The following is a 16700-nucleotide window of genomic DNA, read 5'->3' on the forward strand; positions in this document are numbered from 1 at the left end:
TTTTTTAAAAAAATAGTTTTATATATTAAAATTTTAAGGGTTAATGAACTTTTTCGTCCCTTTAAATATTTTAAATTTCGTTTTTAGTCCCTCGAAAAATTTTCTTCAAGAAATCGTCCCTTCAAAATTTTTCTTCCGAACTATTGATCCCTAACGTCAAATTTCGTAGCTAATCGGTGGCTAATGTCGTAGCTAATCTCTAGCAAATTTGACGTTAGGGACCAATAGTTTAGACGAAAAATTTTGAAGGGACGATTTCTTAAAGGAAAATTTTGGAGGGACTAAAAACGAAATCTGTAATATTTAGAGGGAGCAAAACGTTCATTAACCCAAATTTTAATGAATAAGTAAGATTTATGAAATTGATTTATAATTAATGTGTAAATCATTTTCATTTAAAAGAATAATTTGTTGACGATGTAATCTATTTTTTTATTAGTAGCTTAAATCCAAAAATAACTCAATATATATTATTTGACATATTTTTATTGAGTTAGAATTTGCATGGATGATAATCCTTGACAATAAATAAATAAAATAAAATTACAAGTTTTTTAATATGATACCATGATAAAAATAAGAATTTGAAATGTAAATAAAACCTAACAATAAATAGTGAAAAAATTGTTAGTATTTGTTCTTTTTAGGATGCAAAATATTTTATTTACTAAAATTATTTGTAAATTTGTAATTATAATTTTATTTGTAAATTATGATTAGTTCTAAAATATTGTATTCACTTAAATAAATTTTAACCCCTGCTCGCACTTTTATATATATTGTTTTTATCTAAATTTATTTTAACGAGTTAAATAATATTATAAAAGATTAAAATAATTAACTTATATTTTAAATTACGAATGCAACTTATATCAAAATTATTTATATTAATATATTTTTAATTATTTTAAAAAAATTATAATATGATTTACATTGGGTAATTTTTATATGATTAAATTATTAATAAACTAAATGATTGTATATGTCTTTGTGGTATTTTTTATTTAACGAGTTATTTTTTTAAACTTACAGAATTTATTAATTAATTAGAAATGTCCAAATTGTTTTATAATTTACAAAGAAAAATTAGTTAAATTAAATTTTTTATATATACTACTAATAACAATGACATTTTATTTATACAATAGTAATCTTACTATAACTAAAATTTTTGAATTATAAATATTTTTTATTAAAAAAATTACTTAGAAAATATTTAATCGCACGGGTCTAAGTACTACTAGTATTATATTAACTCTGATTTAAAACATAGCAATCTCAAAAACTCCAGATCACTTATTATTGAACTTGAAGTTAAACATAATTTGGATTGCTATAATTTGGTGCATTTGGATTATGCGAAACGCCATTATCTTCAAGGGGGAAGCTTTTTGCTATGATGTGGTTTGTTCCAATATCATCTTCCTTTCATGGAGATGGTTGTCTTTTGGTTATCCTAAGTTCAAGGCCACTTACTATGAATGGTTTAAATTTCCTTTATCTTGTTCTAACGCTTTTTAGCGTCTCTTTGTAAGAGTTGCACCCCTAGTGCGAGCTTTATATTGAATTGCTTATTAAAAAAAAAAAAAATGTGAGTGAAATAAATTAAAAAATTGATCATTGGAAATAAGGCATGTGGGTGATTGCATCAAGAATTGAAGACAACGGTGGTCACCAGGATCCAGAGAAAAAATATTTTGCATTTCCAAAAGATGGGAGGAAATGCCGGGAAAGTGCTCGTGTCGCCTCGAAATGAAACACAATTGAAAAGGTTAATGTATTCTGTTTGGTGTGAACTCATCTCTATTTGCTTCATGGATCTGCATGATCTCTGAACCCTATCTCCTAGCTAGCTAGACAGGTTAGTAGGTTTGTTTCTAAAGCATGAGTGCAGTGCAGGTGAGTTAATGAGAATGACAAATGAGACATTAAAGAAATCAAGCATTCTTAATTTAGTACTAGTATGCATGTTTTCCTGGGAATCGAGAAATAGAGACAAAGTTGGTTGCTTTCACTACTGCTAGTCTTTCATTCTAATTGGTGTGAATATTTCAATGTTGGTTGTCTACCTGCGTCATCTTAAATTTTAAATTTTAAAACATTAAACCTTACAAAAATAAATACTCCTAGGGTTTTATTTATTGACGATTTACATAGAAATAAATATTTTATTGAAAATAATTTAATAATGGTTTAATTGTATCAAATTTTAAGTTATGTGTTGGATCATTTTACACATTTTTAAAAGACAATTATATGTGTATTTACATATGGCAGAGATTAATATTTGGGTTGAAGTGAATTATAATTAAAAATGTGGATGTAAATAGATTAAAAAACAATTAAATTACCGATCAGAATTATATGGAAAGTCATCTAATTCATTTATAGTGTATGATCATTTTATACCAAAAAAAGATTTTATACCAATTAATTAACTCGATTTTCGATTTTAATTAATAAGAATTGTCGGATTGATAAACAGAATTGATAGTTATATTTACCTATTTAATGTTTTGTTCAACCCATTATTAAGTCTAAATTTTACATCTGCGAAATCCTTCTCCTTTTATGTTTGAGAATATCTCAATTAGCTCCTTGATACTCTTAGCCACCTAGCGAAATTCAAATTATGCCCCTGATTGATTTCGTAGATACAAATTCGGAAGCATTTTTTTTTAAAAAAGTTAGTTTTTTCCGTAGATATGTATGCAGAAGTGTTAAAAACATAATAAACGTTGAAAAATTCAAAATATTTCAGTTTAGTAAACTCAAAATTCTTCCGTAGATGTATCTACAAAACGTGTAAAAAACAGAATGTTCTATAGATGTACCTACGGAACCTTCAGCTATATTTTAAACCAGTGTTATTTCACTCCAAAACTCCAATATTTTTAACATCAAAATATAATACATCAAAGTAGTGTAATGTAAATGCAATGGTATATAGTACACAAAATCGTCCTTCCATGGTTTATGAATTTTAAACACGGAAGCTCATGTAAAAATAAATATATCAACATCAAATGCGATTAAATTAGTATAAAACAAATGTAATGCAAAAGTAAATAAATATACCTCTCCTTCTCAAACGTGCCTAGCAACACGGTCTCTATAGAGATGAAGTAAGGATGTGTCATATGAACTTTTTGGATAACTGTCTATAGGGCATCCACATCAGCAGCGGGTTCCTCCTGATTGGTTTCATAAGCTTTAAGGACTTCAAGAGCTTCATAAGCTTGGGAGATGTGGTCTAGTGAAGTAGATGCCTGAGACAGATGATTTTAGGAAGTATATGGTTGTGAACCTCGACTTTGTGATGTAAACGCTTTCCCATTAAAAGAGGTAGCATCGACTCGTGACATCGTGGGCTTGGGCATATATGGACCTCTCACATCGTACAGATGTGTGAATGGAGTGAGTGGAATGACCTAGGATTGAATGAAATGAAGTAGAAATAGTGTTGATCCTTGAAAAAAATTGTTCACTTGCTCAAATGGGGTTTTAGTGAGTTTGTAGCAAATGAAGAAGGAAGGGGGAAAGGTCTGGCGCAGGTATATGAATTAAACGTGTTCGGAGATGCATCACCGTATAATTCACTAAATTTTGAATTAAAAATTATTATAGAGAGACATCTTCGAACTTACCCTAATATTGATACGGAAATACATCTCTAGACTAAATTTTAGCAAAATAAGGATCGTTCACCACTTTGCGCTGAAGAGTGTGTAAAAATAATGCGTTCGAAAATGAATTTACAAATTCTAAAGACAACTATAACTTTTTACTATGATATGAAAACACTTTATAAGGTGAAGAGAATACTCCCCGAATTTTAATGAGAAACTATTCTTATTACTAATTTTGAAATATATATATAATATTATCAGTATTTTGAAAATATTTGATGTTTTGCAATGAATGTCTTTCCTTTATTATTAGCAACAAAAATATTTTAATATAAAATATGACAAAAATTTCATTCTCCTTTACTCTAACTTTTTTTTTTTACAGTTTCACATCACCTAATACATTAAATAATATTATAAATTTTATAAAAATACATCTAATAAGATAAATTTAATTGTGATCAAAAGTATCACATGTGTATTGATGTGTTGGTTGCTATACTGGAAACAATATATTGAGTTGCATTCAATTCTGCCAAAAAAAATTAAATCAGTTAAGTTTAGTCAAGATAAATTCATTTGAATTATTAATTTTTCAATATCAAGTTATAAAAAGTTTGCGTTCTATTGTGTGTCAATAGATAAGTATGAGATTTCAAATGAAGCATTGAAGGCTTTGTGGAAGACTAACATGCCATCAAAAGTCTAAATCTTTATATAGAGGTTGTTACTGAACCGCAAGAACTACATCCGATGCTTATCTGTCTGTCATTCAGCTTTGGTGCGGTTATTTTCGTATCAGTTTTTGACAGGAGGCTGATTTGAAAGTTGTTTCTTATTTGGTTATCTTGGGTGTTATCTTGTATTGAATCTAAGTGTTGTGTTAAATCTAAGTGTTTCTAGTATTTGTAGTTTTGGGGCAGTTTTCTTTATAGTGAGAAGGAGTTTGTTAATATGCAGGTAGAAGGTGTATTTGGGAGGTGGTTTGCAGGTAGAAGGTGTATTTGGGAGGTGGTTGTTTTTGGTGTTGATAAGGGCCAGTTTGTTTGAGCTTTAAAAAAATGGATTTTTTCTTTGTATTTTTTAAAATAGATTTTCTAAAACCGTTTTTCAAAATATTACACGTTTTTTTATATTCGTTTTTTCTAAAATGAAACACTTAATTCGACATCCTATAACATAAACATACATAATTGAAGACCAAAACTAAGTCAAAATCATAATTTTTTTAAAAAGTTGAATTTCGAAAATGATTTTTATGAAAATCTATTTGAAATAGCTTCAAAATTAAGTGATTTTTTGAAATTTCGATATCCAATTTTTTTTGCCATAAATAGATGAAATACCTAAAATCACATTTTAAGAATAACTATTCAAACAAAATTTTCATTTGAAGCTTTTATAAAAAAATTCTTTGTAAAATTTTTTTTCACAAAATTTGGTAACACTATAGAAATCATTTTTAAAAAAAACCAAAACAAATGGGCCCTTTACCTCTTCTGTTGCAGAAATACTGCTGTAATGACTCTGGTTTCTCCTAGCATGCCTTGTGCTAGTGAGTTCCTCTTCTATTTTATTTTATTTTGCTTCTTAAAAAATAAAAACTATACTATAAAAGAGGAATTTTGGAAGGATAACACATGTTGACTTTTTGCTTTAAAGTATATAAATACTTTAAATCTGACATGGATGGTTATGGAGAATAATAATAAAGGAATTTAATCTTCTCTGAAATCTCTGGCAAAATTCTTTTGTCCTTAAAATTTTTGGAGATTCATTTTCGAAACCAAATTCATAATTTTTTGTGTCTTCGAAAATGTATATCCGAAATAATCTAATTTTTAGTATTGAGATTTTTTCAGTTATGCATATCGGAATAATCTAATATTTATTAAAAAATTAAAATCAAACTGAATCAATACAATTAATAATATAATTAATTGTATTAATCAAAATATATAATTAAATATATACCTTTATAATCAAGATATAATAATAATATTAATTTATTAAATATTTAAATCAACATATTATTTTCATATAAAATTAATTTAAAAAATTAATATAAATTAAAAATTATAATATTAACAGGAGAATATTTTTAACATGATAATTTAATTAATTATAATGTATAATGTTGTAGTCATTTAAAAAATAATTAATTTTATAATTTAAAAAAATTTGTGACAAATAAATTATTACAAAATTAAAATTTAATTTAATCTCTTTATTCTTTATTTATAATAATTTGTATTTAAGTTAATCTTTATTAATAATAACTCATTTTAATTATATTATAACTATATCATAAATCAATATTTTCTTAAAATAAAATAAAAAAATATCTGAGTTAATCAATATTTTAAATTTCTTAATTTTTTTTTTGTTTTTTGGATATGCATATTCGAAAAAAAATCTAACATTTTAAATCTAACATTTAAATAAAAAAACATTTGAATAAATGTGCATTCTGATATACATATTCGAAATATTTTAAAATATAAAAAAAATGATATCCGAAATATATTTTATTATTCGATAATAATATGTCTCCTTTAGTTGATCCAAGGTAAAAAGAAGCGTGTATTTTCTCCAACAAACGATGATAAACAGAAAAGTATATGGTGAAATTTCAAAGGTAAAGTATAGTCATATTTCAAATTTTTGGATGAAAAATAACATAATATATAGATTCAGAATTTTGGCCAAAATGAACATAGTATACAAAAGTCTCCAACATAAATAGGATGAAAAAAAAGGCCAAAAGCATAATACCCTTATTTCTTCCATGAAGCAATACTTGTTTTAGCTTTTCTTAAGTTGGTTGGTGCCTTAGTAGGCATCGACACGTATTTGACTTGAATGGTAATATATATCATCTCATTTTATGCTTTTAAAAAAAATATATATATCATCTCATTTTTTTGGCAAACAAATTATATGAGAATAAAATTTTAATTTTAATTCTTTAGATGAAATATAACACAAAATGAATTTAATTTGTTATTAAGAAATGTCAAATAATTTAAAACAAATAATAGCTATAAATTATATAAACATATCCAAAGTTTTGAAAGAGCAAAACATGTTTTGCGTCTGGCGATTTTTTTATGGTTCATATTGAGGTTTTTTTTTTTTGCCCTAAAGATAAACGGCTGTCATTTGTTTGCATGTGCGCTGTCGTGTGTTTGAGCAATCACTCCAAATGACAACATTCATAAACATTAGGGTCTGTTTAATTCAATAGAAGGGAGGGGAGAGATTTTTATCAAGGGGAGGAGAGGTGAAGTGAAGGGAAGGGAGGGAAATGATTTTAATTACATATGTGTTTGGTTTAAAATATGAAGGGGGAGTGGAGGAGAGGAATTTTATTTACAAATATGTTTGGTTCACAAGGGGATGAGATATTTTGAAACTAATTTACATTTTTAACCTTGTAATTTTATCATAAGATTCACGATATTTACCATTTGTAATTTAAATACAAATTCATTGAGGAAATATAAGTATTTAATTCGATAACATAAAAAAAATTATAAAAACATAATAGTTATAATATATAATTTTAAAAAATATTATCGGATACAATAAAATCTAACAAAATTATCTTAAAAAAATATTACAATAATTAAAAAGTAACATAAAAAATATTTTAATTATAATTATAATAAGGGTAAATATGTAAATTTAATTATAATTAAAATGGAGCACCTCCCTTCCCCTCTGAATCCCCCCAACTCCAAAACAACAAAAAACATTTGCTTAAGTGCTTTCCAATGTCTGCAACATACTGATATCTCAGCTCCTCCAATAGTGTGTGAAAGGTGATAGATTGACTATATTTATCCTTAAGAAGGAATACTTGGCAGGAGTTGAAGCCTGTAAACACAACTTACATGAAAGGATTGTATCACCTAAGGGTTCCACAATCTTAACTGTAGTTGCCTTGGAGAGGGATGTTCCATTGGTGCTCCCAACTCTCCCAGACTCCCCAATAATGCTTTCTATGAATTCCCGTTCTCATCGATAGGGGATGTTCCTACAGTTAGGCTAGTCACTTCATGGAACATGGAGCCTGTTTACTTAAAACATTTTTCATTGACGGGGGACTTCAATCCCAACTTGCAGAAGGAGACGACATCGCAAGTTTAGGTTCGTTTTTATGTTTTGGCACAAGAGTATTAAATGCCAACGATTCTATTTGCAATTGCTAGTAGTATATGGAACTCTAAGAAGAACATGGCTACCCAAGTTTTGGTTCGTTTCTATGGCTTGACACAAGAGTATCATAGGCCAAAGATTCTATTTGTAGTCACTAGTAATATATGCACTCAATTTTTTAGTTTCCCCTCTTCTTTGAACTAAATCTGACCACAGTCATATCTTCTTAGAGTTCCACATATCTAATGCAAAACACATAGCCCAGTTTAAGTTTCTCGAATGTTGTCCCTCCATGATACATACAAACAGTTAATTTTAGACACACGGAGCATTAACATGGTTGGTTGTCCCATGTTTATCGCGTCATCTAAGCTTAAGTTATTGAAAATCAAAATTTGGAACAAAGAGGGTTTTGGGGAATGTGCATGAATATGTTAAAGAGGTTAAGCTCGAATTACAAATTATCCAATATCAACTTCAAACTATTGGTTATAGTGATGCTCTGAGTTGCCTAAAGAATAAAGCACAAGTAAAGCTAAATGATTCATTGAATAGGCAGAATTAGGTTTGGGAAGAGAATACAAAGGTGAATTGCCATTATCATGGTAACAGCTACGAGGTATTTTCATAGAATTTCTAAAACCAAACACTTAACCATGGTATCATTGGGCTTGATACTTGGATCTCACTCGTAATTGGCCTTTGATCGACCCAAAAAAATATAAATATATAGATATAACTTCGAGAGAAGGCCACGTAAGTTCACGTAAAGTCTAGAGAAATTAACATACGATCAAATACATATGCCTTAAACAGGTAAAAAGAACAACACCATATATATTCCATTTCACTAACGTTTTACGGTGTAAGATGTTACATTAAAAAAGGGAAGGTAATTCCTAAGAGAGTCGGTATTCCTATCTTTGAGCATATATTCCGACCATACTCGGTCCTTGGAAATACACAGATGAGATTAAAAATGATCTACAAGTTGCAAGGCATTCTCAAATGACTCTGAAACAACCACAATACTAGTCGCGGGTGATTCATTTAAACTATGAGCCAAGGAGGCATTCTTAAGAAGCAAATTTTCTGGGTCTCTCTGAGCGGTAAAAAGGGACGCTTGTGTAGCAGATAAAGTAGCTCGTGCATAAGCCACACCTTTATCATTTCTCACTTCACCCCTCACCAAAAGGGTTAATTAATCGACTAACGAGCCCGAGAGATTTAGGGAACTTAAGGAATCACTTACCTTGGTAAGAGAAATAAAAGCTTTCTATATTTCTTGCAGGTACGTATCCTGCTGGAGAGTTAGGCTATAAATACTTTCTTCTACCTATCTTTTCTCCTTGCACCGTTGTTCAGACATTAAGGCATCCCAACGACCAGCCCCACCAATGTCTAGAAAGGCATAGGCACTTTAGGTATAGTACGCTAGATTTGATAGTTTCTCCTCAAGAGCCTCACCGGTCAAGTTGTCCAGATAAGAACAATCTTCTTCCAAGGTAGATTCTCGATGTTCTTTCAGAGTGCGTGGACCCGTTCTCGCCAACCGCGCAAGAGCCACAGGACCCGATGTAGTCATTGATTGCTAGGGATCTTTTAGAACACCTTTTCCAAACCTTGAAGGGAAGGAGAATCAACCAAATTTGAAGTATTGGAAGGGCCCATAACAATACTGGTCTTCTCACTTTTTTGATGTACTGATCTTCTCACTTTTTTATGCAGGTTTTTGTATGATAAATTTGGTGAAAATGCTGGATTATTGCTGCATGGTTTTTGTTGTTTTTTACAGGGCATGGGATGAAGATGTATCATGATGATAATTGTTCTGGACTAGCCCAAGTGTCCCACTTGGCCCAACCCACTCTTGGCGTAAACCGGCCCAATAAGCATTGGCCCAACTCACGAGAGCCAAGAGGATAGACATCTCCCATTTATTCCGAGCATGATTGGAGATTAGTCGGGCATGCTGGGACGTCGTCCCCGGCAACGACTAGTATCCGGGCACGACTAGTCAATACCTAGTCAACGGTCCCCTTTATTTAGGGCCGGAAGTCACACTTAAGCCCACAAATATAGCGTGGCCCAATCTTCACGAGGGAATACATTATAAATAGCCCTCTACCTCTAGAGGGAAAGGTAATCAAAAACTTCACCCAAAATCTCATATTTTCTGTTGTACCTTGTTGTTCACTTACTTACTTTGGCATCAGAGTACCTTGCAGGTGCAACCCCCTTTTTTCTCTCAACTATCACCGAAGATCAAGCCTACTGTTGCTGGCCACCTGTTCTGCTCAACGAGAACAATAACAATGAACATGGCTAGAAGACCTGCCCATGAAGAAATCATATGGGGCCCCTTTCTTCTTTTTTCTTTTTAATTGATACAGTAACTATATCATCTATTCTATTTTTGTTTTTGTTTTTTTAGTGATATGGAAAATAAACTAAAAAGGATTTGTTTATAATTAATAACAACACTATTTAAAATAAACTTAATTATTAATTAAATACAAATCTTAATCAATAATCAAATTTCTCATTTAATTATTAATAAAAAATCATATTTAATTAACAATTGACTAAAAATAAAAAAAAGGAATTTAAAAGGTGAAAAGATGCAAATGTGCAAAAAAATGTCAATATAATGCAAATATGACCAAGATGACTTTGATGTAAAAAACCTATTCAATTACTAGTTTCTTATGCAAAGCCAAAGGTGCAAAAATAATTACTAATTCGAGATGCGAATGAAACAACATAAAGCATAAATAATCAAAAGGAAAGTCAACACACATTCTTTGGATACGAATGATGCATGTGATTCATGATGCATTGTGATAAACTCACGACTATATGAAACGGGTAAGGGGCAAAAATTAGGGTATGACACCTAGCACAAGGAATGTTTGTGGTACGCATACTAGTACAATATTCCTTGTGCTAGGTGTCATATAAGGGTGAAATTTGTTTATAATATGGAACGAAGGGAGTATTATCCTAGCGCGCTGTAGACAGATCCCAAAATACGTAATAGTAAAGGTAGCTAATCATATTCCCTCCAATACAAAAAAAACCAAAATTTGTGAACAGAAAAAAAAAAACAATTAATACCTTCTCAACAAAAATAGAAGTACCCTACCAAAAATCACATTATTAACCGCTCAAACTTGTGACAAAACCATACCAAAAACCTAGAGCATCCTAAGTCCTAACAACAAGACTCTCTCTGAATTCAACATCGACCAATCAACCCAACATTAACAAATGCAACATATATTAGAATAAGATTCAGCGATTCATTGATCCAACAATCCGCATTAGGACAATCAAACAACTCCTAAGCATCCCAACGGGTTGACAATCCATTGATCAATAATTAAACCCTAATAACTTACTTTTAATCCAATTCCACGAGGATAATTGAGCATCTTCAAGTTAAGAGCCCATCGTCTCAATCTAATTTTTAAAAATCTTCTCGTTGCGTCTTTTCCAAATTGTCCAAATACAAATCTTATTGAGTTGGTCAACACTACATAACTAATTTTTTTAAAGTTTATACAACTCTATACAACCTAAATATTTGTTCATCATCAGCATTTTTATTTATTACAAATTAAAATTTCCCTATAAGATACGCAATCTAAAACGAAAAATATTTTGACATACTCAAGTATAATTAAATTAAATAAATTAAATTAAATGATGTGACTAAATTATTTTTTATAACTTCTTTCGTACATATGCCAAAATATTTTTGATTGGGATTCTTATGGTAAGAATTGTTCATGTTATATAGTTAAGTTAAGAATTGAAAGAAAAACAAGATAGAAATCCTAAGGCAAGAAAGAATATCCTTAAACAAATACAATAAAAAAAGCATAAAAAAGTAAAACTCAAAACAAAGAATAGCCTATAAATAACCATATACCAACCAGCAAAACCGTATTTCTTCCAAATCCTTCCACCTTCATTCTCTCCTCTCCTTCCATTAAAACCAAAATGGATTCAGCTCCACCATTGTTGGAGCTAGACCTTGACAACCTTAAAGCCCTCAAAATCCTAGGCAAAGGTGCCATGGGCACTGTCTTCCTCGTCCGCCACCCCACAATCACAACCACCAACACCACCAACAGCAACAACAACAACAACCTCTTCGCTCTCAAAGTCGTGGACAAAACCTCCATGCATGCAAAACTCGACGCAGAACGCCGTGCCCGTTGGGAAATCCAGGTTCTCTCAGCGCTCTCCCACCCTTTTCTCCCTTCCATTCTCGGCATATATGAATCGCCACAGTTTCTTGCATGGGCCTTACCTTATTGTCCAGGGGGTGATCTCAATGTCCTCCGTTACCACCAAAACGACCGCGTTTTCTCTCCTACCGTTATTCGATTCTACCTTGCTGAAATAATATGCGCTCTCGACCACCTTCATTCCATGGGCATCGCTTACCGTGACTTAAAACCCGAAAATGTCCTTATCCAACGCTCCGGGCACGTCACCCTCACCGATTTTGACCTCTCCCGAAAACTCAAACACAAAACCGTTAACAACATTGTTTCTGCAATGTCTTTGCCTGACAAAAAGGCTCAAGAAGCTTCCAGAAAACACCGACGCAACTTCTCTCGCTGGATCCAGCTTCTTCCTAAAGAATCCTCTCAATATTATCAGAACGGTTTGAGTTTAAGTTTGAGTTTGAAGAAGACAATGTCAGCAAGAGTTAGCCCGGTGAGTCGACGGAAACAAAGCTTCTCAAACGGCGAACGGTCCAACTCGTTCGTTGGGACCGAGGAATATGTCTCGCCGGAGGTTGTTCATGGTGATGGACACGAGTTTGCTGTGGATTGGTGGGCGCTTGGGATTCTAACATACGAGATGCTATATGGCAGGACGCCTTTCAAGGGAAAGAATCGGAAGGAAACGTTTAGGAATGTGCTTACGAAGTCGCCGGAGTTCGTTGGGAAAAGGACGGAGTTGACGAATTTGATAGAGAGGTTGTTAGAGAAGGATCCTATGAAGAGATTGGGTTATTCGCGTGGTGCTATTGAGGTCAAACAACATGGGTTCTTTAGAGGGGTTAATTGGGAAATGTTGACGAAGGTGGTGCGTCCTCCATTCATTCCGGGTAGAGATGACATTAACGGAGAACTACCATCGGGGAAATTTTCCGATGGAAATGGCAGTGTGAATATAAAAGATTATTTTCAACGGTTGAAATCATCGTCGCTAATGCCTCACGCGCCTTTGCCGTTACCGTCGCCGCCTTGTTATAGGTTTAGAAAAAATGTTTCGCTAACGGCATTCTAAACCACGTGTGTGTGCTTCGTTGCATGTGTAAGAGTTAGTTTTTTTAACATTTTTATTGTAATTGTAATATCTGTGAACAGAAGTTGAATAACTGTAGATCGTGAAGAATGAGATAGCATAACTAGTTTGGTTTGAACTATGACAATATCATGTGTAATCAAGGTTTGCAGATGTAGATTGACATAGTTGGATCTTTGGTTAAAATATTTATTAATCTTAGATCAGTTGACTATAGATAAAAATTGAGTTTAAGTTGCTCTATTTCATTAGAATTGAAAGGTAACATTGTGAAAATATTTGGGGATATACATATACATATAAATATATTATATTTTTTAACTTTTCTTCCTTTTTACCTTTTTACAAGTATATATGTCTTGGGTATGAATAGTCTGCTCAAATGTTGTTAAACACTAAAACGTTTCTCTAACATCAATATGTTTTGATATTTCTGGTATCAAGAATGCTAAATTGACACTAAATCTTAACATTACATGTTTTAGTTTTTTAAATATTTTATTGGTGCTCAAAATATGTGCTTGTACATAATTTATTAGGAATAGCATTGCTCTTTTATACAACTCTCACATACGACGTAGGATATTTGTGTAAGCTTTGGTGCCATTATAGCATTGTTTTTTTGACATTGTCTATATTTGTGACATAGTTTTTTTAATTGTTTTGTTCATAAAAAGAGTCTAGTTTTGTTTAGAGTTTGATAATTACATTTTAGTTAAGAGTTGTTCGTAAAAGAATTTAACGTAGGATTTGAAATGAGACATTTCATCTCTCATACTTATTACAATATATGAGATATTATATTAATAAAAAAAATTAAGAATTGTTCTAATGAAAGTTTAATTTGATAGGAGTAATATGAGAATCATTAAAATATTTATTAGTTTAGTCGTGTCGAGCAACTTGATAAATTATGATAAATTGTACACAATAATTTATAATTATATTTTTGAGAAATTTGGGTCGGACATATACTCAGACTTAAGAAAGTTAGCCGCAATCTCCAAGCATTTTATAGGGCAACACCGATCTTAACTTGTATTTCCGAACCTTCACCTGAAGCATTTTCCTCTAACAAGTCTCATACTTGGGGGACTATACATTCTAGTCTCCCCTCCAAAGCATCTTGCCCATGCAAACTTTATGCTTGGGGAATTTTGTACATTCCAGTATTTCACCTAAAAGCATATGAGATGAAGTACTCGGGTGTAGCATAGTCCGTCTCGACCTAAACCACTCACAGGAAAGGACTAGACCAGATCACTCTTAATGAGTCAAATCGCGAAGGTTGGTTCATGAACGAATGCAACTCACTTTGGATGAATACCCATTATACATACAATTGGAGCATTAAATCCATTTAATAACCTTAAAATGCTGTCCTTGGACAAAGAGATAGAGAAGTTAACTCCTTTCAACAAGATAAGGGAATACGTATCATAATGACAATTGAATCAGCATAAAGACTCAGTCATAAGAAAGTTTTATAAAAATTAGACATCGTTAAGCATAAAACGACACACTTTTCATAAGACTCACAGTCAATCAATTTTCGAGCAACTCTTACTGGCTTCGTGTCGATAGAGTTATTAATAATGCACTCTACGTATATATTTGGTGTCCGTGGAGAGCGGTAAAACTGACTCAGTCCTCAAGTTTAATACAAATAAAGCTACCACATGCGGTGATGATAATGACGATGATGACATTGCAAAATAGGTTGTACGCCAACTTTTTTCAGATTCATTATTGTTTTAATGACATGAAAAAGGTGCTCGATCAAACCACTATTATATACTCTCATTGTGATCGGACTATACTTGTTGTCAATGTTCATTTACATTATGGTCATTGAAAAGTGTAAGTTTTATGGTGATATGGTACCAAAGTCGCACGACGATCACTATTCAAGAGAGATTAGAAGAGAAAAATAATAATTCATAGGAGGATATCCAGATTTTTGAACATTCTAGAAGCTTCATGATATTAAGACACTGGTATCTCAAAAAATCAATTTAAGTGGATCTATTTGCATTTCACAGGGGAAAAAAAATTCAATTTAAGTAAATCAAAGCTATTCAACATTCTATTGAGGTGTCTCATTTGTGTAGGGTCGGGTACTTATTTCATCTAGTATTTGCTAGAGCAATTATCCCTTTTGAATTTATGCTAATTTTTTTTCTTCATTTTTTAGCCCCTACATCAATTTAAGTAAATTGATATGATCTTTGTATTGGAATAATTTTATTGGATCATAAAAGATAGTGCATGGTAAAAATGATTTAAGTGCAGCAATGCTAGACTCAATCGCTCGATTGGGCTTGGTTTCCCAAAGTTGGGCCTATCTGGTTCCAATAATACTTTTGTCTTGATGATATGGAATTAGTTAATACACCTTATTCTTTCCAAACTTTGAAAGCTCGTGAGACATTGTCTAAATCCAAGAGTGATTGTTGATGGCATTATTTTTATATATTTTTTGTTTAATTTGTGATATCATTTCCATGTCATTTGTATCTTCCTTGAAATATTGTCTTGTTATGACTTGATATGATGTTTCTACAATGGTTTATTATTGAGGATGATATGTAACAAACTTCCAACTCTTTGGAGGAGCTAGTGTAGGTTCTTCATGTTTTCTTTTATCCTCTTGAGTTTTACCTGAATCGGAATGATGGCTATTTGAAACGCTGATTTGTTCTTCTATTTTGTCCTCATGATACCTTTCTATCATTAAATCATTAAGTTCATCAAATACAACATGCATACTTTCCTCAACACATTGGTTTCTTAAATTATAAATTCTATATTTATTTTTTTTAAGTTATGGAATAACCAATAAATATTCAATTGTTTGATTTAGAACCAAATTTTACCAAATTATACTTATTATTAAGAATATAATAATAACATCTAAAAACACAAAAATAAATTATATTTGGTAATATATTTTTTTAGAGTTCATGTGGGGTTTTGTTTAATATTTTTCTAATAGATACTCGTTATAACATATAGCAAGAAGTATTGATTGCTTCTTCACAAAAATAATTTTCTATTTTTAATTCATTTAGCATGATTATTGCCTTATCTTGAAGAGTCCTATTTTATTTTCTTTCGACCACACCATTTTATTATGGTATTCTAGGACATGAGAAATTACGAGATACGTTATTTTCATCAAATAATTCTTTGAAGGAGATCTTTTCAAATTATCTCCCATGGTCACTTCTTACAACTATGATGTATGAGCTTTTCTCATTTTGAACTGAAATACAACATGTCCCATCTTTTTGCAAAAAGAACAATTATTTTCTTTTTCATTGTTGTTCTTTTGAGAGATGATGAAATTTTCATAAACCTTTTGGTTTTTTCCAGAGATTTTAAAACATATTCCTACTTTATAAAATACTCATGATTGTGTTACTAAGATTTTTTTGAAAAGTTTCAGTGATTTAAATTTTTTGATAATATCATTAGTTAGAGCTTCTACTTGGCTTTCAAGAGACTTGATTTCTTTTTCTTTTTGAGGCGGTTTTTAAGTACTTGGTTGCTTTAGTTTTTTGCTTAAGATTTTTTTTATGC

General features: G+C 31.2%; 1 protein-coding gene across 1 annotated transcript; it reads left to right on the plus strand.

The window, feature by feature from the left end:
• The first annotated feature begins 11767 nt into the window (after window positions 1-11767).
• Window positions 11768-13314, plus strand: LOC131607063 (serine/threonine-protein kinase UCN-like). The gene has a single exon (XM_058879109.1). The coding sequence runs from the start codon at window positions 11796-11798 to the stop codon at window positions 13098-13100; it is 1305 nt and encodes a 434-aa protein (XP_058735092.1). The 5' UTR covers window positions 11768-11795; the 3' UTR covers window positions 13101-13314.
• Window positions 13315-16700: the final 3386 nt, after the last annotated feature.

This window comes from Vicia villosa, linkage group LG5, assembly GCF_029867415.1.
Source record: "Vicia villosa cultivar HV-30 ecotype Madison, WI linkage group LG5, Vvil1.0, whole genome shotgun sequence".
NCBI classification, from domain to species: domain Eukaryota; kingdom Viridiplantae; phylum Streptophyta; class Magnoliopsida; order Fabales; family Fabaceae; genus Vicia; species Vicia villosa.

Bases quoted from the DNA above. Each gene is read 5' to 3' on its own strand.
- LOC131607063 (XM_058879109.1), top strand. From the start codon at position 11,796: ATGGATTCAGCTCCACCATTGTTGGAGCTAGACCTTGACAACCTTAAA.